General features: G+C 57.3%; 1 protein-coding gene across 1 annotated transcript in view; it reads left to right on the top strand.

The window, feature by feature from the left end:
• Positions 1-9,201, top strand: part of CABLES1 (Cdk5 and Abl enzyme substrate 1) — a 70,930-nt gene that overhangs the window by 33,299 nt on the left and 28,430 nt on the right. Inside the window, exons 2-3 of the mRNA XM_005875404.2 lie at positions 466-537; positions 5,483-5,575. Of these exons, the coding sequence (XP_005875466.2) occupies positions 466-537; positions 5,483-5,575 (165 nt within the window). The remainder of the gene's footprint in view (positions 1-465; positions 538-5,482; positions 5,576-9,201) is intronic.

A 9,201-nucleotide genomic window follows, 5' to 3' on the forward strand; every position in this document is an offset into this window, starting at 1 on the left:
GCTCTAACTGCTTTTGAAGTCATGGCCCTCAGAGACCACCACGTCTTTATTGCTCCGAGTGATGTTGTCGCACCCGGATTGCGACTGTGTTTAACAGGGTTTTGCAGTGTCATACTCATCAGGCAGCCTGTACAGACGACTAACGTCCGAACACGCAGCAGCGTTGTCTGACGCTCGGTGCCGAGTGCACATTGTAAGAGCCACCTTGTCTTTTTTGGTCCTTGGGGAAAATTGCAGCATAAAAGGGAGCAGTCCCTTCCCTAATCGCAAAGCAGCCCTGGATGGACGGCAAGCTGGGCCCGGCCTTCAGGGTGCGGCTGGGGGACGCGGCCTCGTAAAGAAGCTGCTGTCTGATCTCTTTGGACTTTATTGGACTTTCTTTCTTAGAACAGCTTTCGACGTACAGAGCACCCGGTCCCTTTCACAGGCAGTTTTAACGCCCAGGCTTCTCCCTTCTCTCCGCAGACGCCGGCTCCTCTCCCAGAGGTCCTCGCTGGAGACGCTGGAAGACATTGAGGAGAACGCCCCCCTGCGGAGGTGAGTGTCCGGCTGGCGTTTCTGTGTGTAAATCGCTCGCTGGGCAAGGTCACAGCCACAGTTAAAACTCCTGATCTGCAGAATTAAGTGTTTAAAATGACTTCTGAGCCCCAGGGTCATAGTTTGGACACCCCTGCCCTGAGGACCAGGAGAACAGTGTGGGGCCCTTCTCCCTTCCCTGTGAAAGCTGCTGGCGATGAAGACAGCCCAGCCTGGCCCCCGTCAGGTGCCATGTGACCCAGCAGACACAGGCTCGCTTGACGGTGCCCGCAGTGCCCTGTGCGGCCAGGTGCTGTGAGGGGAGCTGTGCCTGCTGCCTGGGGCTGGTCCCTCCCTCCCTGGAGATGACAGAAGTGCTGGCGGCACCTTTTTGGGTGACTGCAGTGCTGAGCTGTGCCGTGCCTCCTCTAACCCCCTCTGCCGCCCCGTCCGCACCGCGGGCCAGCCAGGCCTCCTGGAGGAGGCAGCACTGGCTGCCCCCCAGCCCGCCTGTCTCCTCCTGGCTCCTGTCGCCACTGGCCACCCCCAGGCGCCATGCGTCCCTCTGCAAGGCCCACAGGCACTCAGGGCACACGTGGCAGGGGCAGGGGAGCCTGCGGAGGGTGTGCCCTCAGCTCGCACCAGCTCCTCCCGGAACCCACACCTGCACCCGTGGGTCGGGCCGTGGGTCAGGATTGGGGCGTCCCGGGCCCTTCCCTTTGGGCCTTGGAGATGCTCATGTGGAGGGAGGCAGCTCACCCTGGAGCCGGCTCCTTCCGGGCCCAGAGCCTCCCCCCAGGTCCTGGGTCTTGTGCACAGACCACCGGGTGGAGGGTGGAGCATGGACAGGCCGGCATCGGGTCGAACGTGTCAGATGCCCTGAGTCCCATCATTGACTTTATTCCAAAGAGACAGCGGGGCTGACGGTTCAGTTTCCGCTTTTGAAAACGGTTGTGACTCGGGGCCCGTCCCCGGTGAGTGCGTGTCGCTGCGGGACGACGAGGCGTGGTGCGTGTGTCCTTCTGTCCTGGCTGCTGTCAGTGTTGGGAGAAGGGCTGCTTCCTGGAGGGAGAGCTGCAGAAGCGGCACTAAAGTCCGTGGGGGCAGGCGCTGGCCCAGGTGATCAGCGAGGGGGGGCGGTGCTGCGAGCAGGTGCCACACATGGGAAACCAGTGCGCAAGGGGCCCGGTGGGAAGACGTCGCTCCCCTTTAGGGGCTCAGGTGGTGAAGGGGCCGAGGAGGCGCTGGGCACGCGCTCCTGGTCACACGCCCATCACCCTGCCCCTCTCAGAATTGGCCCAGGCTGAGCCTGCTCTGCCCTTGTGTCCTGGTGGCAGCACAGGCAGAGTGAGACCGGGTGTCTCCCTCAGCTCTTCCAGAAACTGCTGAATTCCCAGCAGATCTTGTTCAAATCCAACATTTAACCATCAGTCAGAAATAAGGGAATCGAGGCAGTTTAAGAAGCCTTCATTTTCCCCTGGACTTCTTTCTTAATTAAAAATTTTTTTGCCCTGACCGGTTTGGCTCAGTGGATAGAGCGTCGGCCTGCGGACTGAAGGGTCCCAGGTTCGATTCCGGTCAAGGGCATGTACCTTGGTCGCGGGCACATCCCCAGTGGGAGGTGTGCAGGAGGCAGCTGATCGATGTTTCTCTCTCATCGATGTTTCTAACTCTCTATCCTTCTCCCTTCTTCTCTGTAAAAAATCAATAAAATATATTTTTAAAAAATTTTTTTTTCTTAGAAATATACTTGTTCCTAGGAAATAACATCAGCACGGCATAGCAGGAGGGACCTTAGGTTAGGAGTCAGGGGATTTGAGGGCTTGACCCGATTCTTCTATAAACCAGTCACATGGCCTTGGAAGTTCCCTTAGCTTCGCTTGGGCCTCAGTCTTCCCATCTGTAACGCGGGAAGGACAAGGGGCTGATCGCTGAGGTCCTTCCCAGCTCCCGGGTTCTGTGAAATGAATGTATCATTAACGGCACTGAAGTTTTTGGGGAACTGGGGGTGGAATGCTAATGCCCAACTTGCTTTTAAACTCAGCACATTGAACAAGTGGCTCCAAGGCATCTATTAAAAACCTTTTGCATAATTACGTGTGTCCTATAATCAGTGCTAACAAGAAAGAGCTAATCTTTCATTAAATTAGTTTTTAATTTAATCCTACCCTAATTTAATTTGGCGTCACTTAAAGTGTATGTTTTAAAATGGATATTTACATGTTAATTCAGGCGGTTTCGAAATTAATTCATTCTTTGCTCACCCTGCCACAACACGTGCTCAGTCTTCCGGTTTCCTTGGCAATGGTTGCTAACGCCACGATTCCCTAGGGTGTCCTCAGGCTCCCTGGGGGTGGAGTTGAATGCTTAAAAGACCAGGACAACACACTGCTCCTTGAAAGGGAGCCCAGGCAGCTAGGATCGGCGCTGAGAGCCCATAAAGCACCTTTGTTACGTTCTCCTTTTGAAAGTCTTGCTTTTCTCTTGTGCATCCCAGTGTGTTAGTAAGTTTCCAAGAATTGAGCATTTACAAGGAGGGGGTTTCCTCTGGCCTGGTGGTTACCGAGTGTCCTAGAAATAAGAACCCAGGACTCCCTAGGTGTCCAGAAAAACCTCGTTTACCTGCACACACGTGGCAGCCGCTGCCGCCCCAGTTTCCAGCCTGTCTGGGTCGGTGGGGGCTGGCTGGTGCCCTATTCAGCGATTGCTGCACCTCCTCCTTCCCCTGCTGGTGCTGACAGCCTCTGATGACTCCCAGTTCCTGCAGAGGCCTGTGGGGCTGTGTCCCCCGACCTGCAGCCCTCTCTGCAGGCCCAGAGGCAGGGAGCAGCCGGTGTTCCTCCTCGGGCCTGAGATTGAGTCGGGCTTCCGGCCCCTGGGGCAGGATGGGAAGGTGCTCACAGCCCTGCTCACTTTGCTGTGGCCACTGTCCTGGACTGGCTGGCCGAGGAAGCTCTCCAGTGGGGAAGGCGGGGGAGGGTGTGAGGCACAACTGACCCCTCGGCCTGTGCAGAACCCCCTGGGAGCGTCCTTGCACTCTCAGAGGCCCCTCGCCAGGGACTGAGCTTCGAGAGTCCTCTGCCGTGTGTGAGAGCGACAGTGGGGACCTTGAGTGACTTGCAGACTCCAGGATTGGTTTCTGGGGGTAGAAGTGAGGCCCGGGGGTCCTGGGCCTGCCCCACAGAGCTGCCCGAGAAGGCGGGAGGAGCCCCCAGGAGACTGAACCTGGGTTAGAGCCTGCGGGGGAGTGGGGTTTGGGGTGCTTCCCCCCCGAAGTCCACAGGAAGCTCTGCTGAAGGCCCTCCAGCAGGCAGTGCAGGTCTTTGAAAGAATCTATTTAAAACCAAGAACTCAGGACCCTTAACAAGGACGGCACTTTCAACAACATAGGGGGCAGGTGGTCACCGAGTGTGCGCCATTTGAGGCCACTGGTCTTAAGAACCACGACACCTGAGACGTGTGTGCATATTTGCATCCACGTGCAAGTGCACGGCTGTGCATGTCTCCATGTGACTGCATCCTGCGCCACCTACAGATGGCGGAGCTCTGTACAGGCCATCGCGGGAATCCTCACAGCAGCGCCAGGGAAGGGACGAGTGTGCGGGTCGGGGCTGCGGACCCTGCTCGGATGCAGTGACCTGACTAGACCCCAGGCCAGGGAACCCCCTTTTCCTCGAGAGGCACCACGTACCTGGTGTCACGCCTTTGCTTCGTCGGCGCTCACGGCTTCGCTGTGATTGTTCCCAAGCTAAGTCACATTGTAAGGGGCTGTTTCTTAGAAAATAAATAAATGTCAGTGCCCTTTGGTGAAAGGCTTCTAGAAAGACTGGCCCTTCCTAGAGGTGGGGAAGGGGCTTGGGGGATGGACACCCTGAGGTCTGGACTGATTTCCCCTGAGCTTGGCCCTTGGGGGATGTTAGAGGTTGGGCTGCTCTGTGGGTCTGTGACCCGGCCCCCACCCCCACCCCCGGGTCCTGAGCCCGCCTGCCCACACCCACCTGCTTGTTAGTTACCTTGGTACTCTTGCCCCTGAAGCCTCAAAGCTCAGACCTGACTGAGGTTGGGGACCCAGCCCGGACCTCGCTGTGGCTTCGGCAGTGGGCACAGCTCCTGGGACTTCCTCTCGGAGGCTTACTTCTGGGGTCCCCACTCCCAATGGCAGAATCAGCCCTGGGGTCAGAAAGGTCTAAGTGAACAACAACATTTGGCAGCAGAAACCAAAACAGACCAGTCAGCTCCCTTTTCCAAGAAAAGACTCGTGTGTGGGGTGTTTTGCTTTCCTTGGTGTTGTTGCAGCTGTGGAGCTTGGAATGCACCGGTAACTGTGGAAACACACACACAAGTAAGGGCTTTCAGCCCATGGAAGCCCATGTCGTACATTCCAGGGAAAAATAATTTCAATCCAAGTCGTTCTGTTCAACAAGTATTTATTTAAAATTTATCTTAAAAACAAAAAGGAGAAGAAGCCGCCCCCTCGCCGAGGCTGATCCTCATTCGAGTGAAGCCACGTGAGAACCGCAGCAGCTCAGCTCAGGCCAGAGGGCTGCTGACAAGAAAGGTGGCTCAGGGTTGTTTCACACGGACTTTTCCCGTGTTGTTTCCCCTCCGAACCCTTTAATTTACAGTTTTCTGTTTCCGTTACCTGCGTTGACACAAGAGGGTTTCTTTTTTAAGATGACAAGAAAGACTGATGTCTTTGGAACCGGTGGGTGGAGTTGTTGTACCTGAGGACAGTGGTTTTCGTGAGCTGGGTTTTGGAGACTCATATAAACTGTTATCAGCATCATCAAGGAAGTTGTCTGTCTTCGGGTTTTTTTTAAGCTTCCTTGCTCCCAGCCATATTGTCCTCATTATCCTGGGGTGACTCACCCCGTTTGTCTGGTCTTTCCTTCCTGTCTTTGTGTGGAGGTGGCTCAGCTGTCCAGCGGGCCACTGACTGTATTTTTGAAATGACTTTGTTTTTCAGATGTCGAACTCTCTCAGGTTCGCCCAGACCAAAGAACTTTAAGAAGATCCATTTCATCAAGAACATGCGGCAACACGACACGAGGAACGGCAGGTACCACACGCACAGACGCCGCCCTCGGCCTCCTGGTTGTAGGAGGGGTGGGTCCAGGGGGAAGGGCGTGTGGACGCCCGATGGCTGGACCTGGCCAAGTGAAGCGCAGGCTCTCCCGTGACCTTTCACCCCCTCCCGCCAGAACCGTCCCAAGAAGTCTGTAGAAGGCAGTGCTTCCTCACACTGCCCAGAGGCTTGGTGAGGTTTAGATTAACCACACACCGTCTTTTATTTTTTACTATATTTTCATTGATCTCAGAGAGGAAGGGAGAGGGAGAGGGAGATAGAACATCCATGATGAGGGAGAATCATGGATCGGCTGCCTCCTGCACGCCCCCTACTGGGGACCTGAGCCGGCAACCTAGGCCTGTGCCCTGACCGGGAATCGACCCCGGTCCCTTCAGTCCGCAGGCCGACTGGCTCTATCTACTGAGCAAACCGGCCCGGGCCACACTGAGTCTTTAATACCACGCACATATATTTGCAGGGAAATCTTTGAAGAGAAAAACAGTTGAAATTTCGTGTTCTGTCTTTTCCCTCTTTTTCTGCTTTGTTGGGCTGTTTTCTGTTTTCTGTCTTCACCTGGGCGGTGCGCCTTGGTCAGCGGATGCCCCCCAGGCCTGTGCTGGGCGCGTCTTGGTGCCGCTGGGGAGCTGCAGGAGCGTGGAGCCACGCGCTGCCTGGCTGCTGGCACTGGGCGCCTGTTTCTCCAGCTCTTCTTCACGGGGCCTGTCGGAAAGCGCTGTTCACTGAAAATTTACACGACCCCGATATGAACACTGTCCCGTGACACGTAGATCGGAGGCATCACTGCTGGCGCATCTGCGAGGGGGTGGCCGCGTCCATTCGCGGCAGCGAGAGCAGCGTTGGACCTGAGCCCAAGGCGGCTCGGGGTCCCTGGTGCTGCACCCTGAGGGGCAGCTCCCTCTGCTGACCTGTGACCTGGGCAGTGGTTCCCTGAGCGGGGAGTTAGGGACACTGTCCCAGGGCAGACCACTTCGCTGAGCTTCTGTTTGCAAAAGGCCACTCATGTCTAGTCCAGTGATGGCGAACCTTTTGAGCTCGGCGTGTCAGCATTTTGAAAAACCCTAACTTAACTCTGGTGCCGTGTCACATAGAGAAACTTTTTGATATTTGCAACCATAGTAAAACAAAGACTTATATTTTTGATATTTATTTTGTATATTTAAATGCCATTTAACAAAGAAAAATCAACCCAAAAAATGAGTTGTTTGCGTGTCTCTGACACACGTGTCATAGGTTCGCCATCACTGGTCTAGGCTGAAAACAGAACGGCCTCAGGGCCGCTGTGCTCGCCTCCTCCCGCCTCCTCCCGCCCCGAGAAGGGAGCCTGCTCCCCCCGACTCTGTCCTCTCAGGACCCGGCTCCCGCCTCCTGTGACTCAGGCTGCAGGCCGGACGGGGCTCCTCAGTCCCCAGACCTGCTGCCCGTGGGCAGAGGCTCCGGCTCCGTCAGGACCAGAGGGCGGCTGGCGGGAGGGAGGGCAGCTGTCCTCGGACAAGACGCCTGACCTGACCCGGAGTGTTCAGCACAGTTTAAGGTAGAAAGGGGGAAAGATCAGAAACTGAAGGCCAAGCATGATAAAGGACAATCCTGTGTTTCCTGGAAAACAGCACAAAACACCTATGTCAGCCTCGTGGTCAGTAACATCAGGGCAGCTGCTTGGAGATACAGCTGGGGCCTCGGCATCTCCGCGTTCACCCGTCCTCCCCGCGTTCACCCGTTCTCTCCGCGTTCACCCGTTCTCCCCGCGTTCACCCCTTCTCTCTGCGTTCACCCAAGGGGGAAAGATCAGAAACTGAAGGCCAAGCATGATAAAGGACAATCCTGTGTTTCCTGGAAAACAGCACAAAACACCTATGTCAGCCTCGTGGTCAGTAACGTCAGGGCAGCTGCTTGGAGATACAGCTGGGGCCTCGGCATCTCCGCGTTCACCCGTCCTCCCCGCGTTCACCCGTCCTCTCCGCGTTCACCTGTTCTCCCCGCGTTCACCCCTTCTCTCTGCGTTCACCCCCTTCTCTCCGCGTTCACCCCCTTCTCTCCATGACATCAGACCCCAGGCATGTGGAGGGAAAGTGAGCCTCAGCGGAGGCGTGGTCCCATGGAGGGTGGATCTGCTTCGAGTCAGAACCACCTCCATGTGTCCTGAATCAGTGAAGCCGTGAGGCTGGATTGGGGACCTGCTGGAGTGAGTGGGTCAGGGAACGGGTGCCAGGACCGCGGCCGCCACCAGCCGCCGGAAGGGGCAGGGGCCTCGTTAGAGTTCAGAGGGTTGTGGCCCTGCAGACGCTCGGTTTCTGACGTGCAGCTCCAGCACGGGGCGGGCACAGTGTGCTGTTGAAGTCGCCCTGTTGTGGCGCATTGTGGGGCAGCCCCAGGGAACGGGCAGCGGCTGCAGCCACTTCTTCCCAGCGTGCTCAGCCCGCACCTCAGCCGCTCAGCTGCTCCGGGCCCTGCCACGTTGGCGGATGCATGGGACATGCTGTTCCAGTTCAGGGGCTGGAGGAGGGAAGGCGCCTCAGAGAAGAGGGACCTAGAAGACTGGCCGTGGAGTGGGCTGGGCCGGGACAGGTCCTGGAGCAGGAACGGGGGCCAACAGGCGGGCACGGGAAAGGGAGAGCCTGGACGAAGGGAAGCATGGCCAGCACCGTGGTGAGTGAGGCTGCACAGGGCGTCGGAGCGAGGGGGCGGGGCACCGAGCTGGCACAAGTCAGGTGCCTACGCACGCCATGCAGGCTGGTGGTGCTGTCATCACGGAGCTGCTAGCCGTCTTTTTGTGACTGCCCACTGCCATCTCCGCAGCCATTGATTTCAGAGAGGAAGAGAGAGGGGGAGAGAGAAACATCAGTGAGAGAGAATCACCGATCTGCTGCCTCCTGTACGCCCCCTACTGGGGATCCAGCCCGCAGCCCGGCATCCACTTCGTAGTCTGAACTCTATTCTCCCCAAACCCAGCCAAGCTTTGCTTTCTTCTCCAACTGTCAAGTCCAACATGACTCCCCACCGCCGACCTGTCTCCGTGTGAAGGCAGAAAAAGAACTGGGTGTGTATGAGAGGCAACCGATCAGTGTTTCTCTCTCTCTCCCTCCCTTCCTCCACCCCCCACCCCCCGAAAAAAGGAAAAGAACTCATCACACCATCTTCAGCCACATGGTCTGCGTTGTGGCGCCAAACACGCGCTTGTTCTCCGCACGGGCCACACACTTGCTCGGCTGCAGGTCCCTCTCCTCCGTGGGCGCCTTCTCGCTCCACCTCCCCATCTCATGGCCGTCTTCCCTCGGTGTCTGGTTTCTCCAAACCCCTCTCCTGGTGAACCCAGTCCCTGGATCTCGGGCCCACCCCTCCAGCATGGCCTTGTCCTAGGCTGGTTGCATCTGCCAGGCCCCTGGCTCCAGCTAAGGCCGCACACACAGGTCCCGGGGTCAGGACTCCACACGTCCTTCGGGGATCACGGTTCGACACATTTTCAGTGTGTTCCTTCCTGCTCCCTGGGCACATGGAGGGTGAACTGCAGAGTTTGAGAGTGTGTTTCTGCCTGTGTGCCGGCACCTCGCGTGGACGCCTGGCCCGTGGACGCCCGGCACCTTGCGTGGACGCCTGGCCCG

Source organism: Myotis brandtii, unplaced genomic scaffold, assembly GCF_000412655.1.
Source record: "Myotis brandtii unplaced genomic scaffold, ASM41265v1 scaffold460, whole genome shotgun sequence".
Taxonomy (NCBI): domain Eukaryota; kingdom Metazoa; phylum Chordata; class Mammalia; order Chiroptera; family Vespertilionidae; genus Myotis; species Myotis brandtii.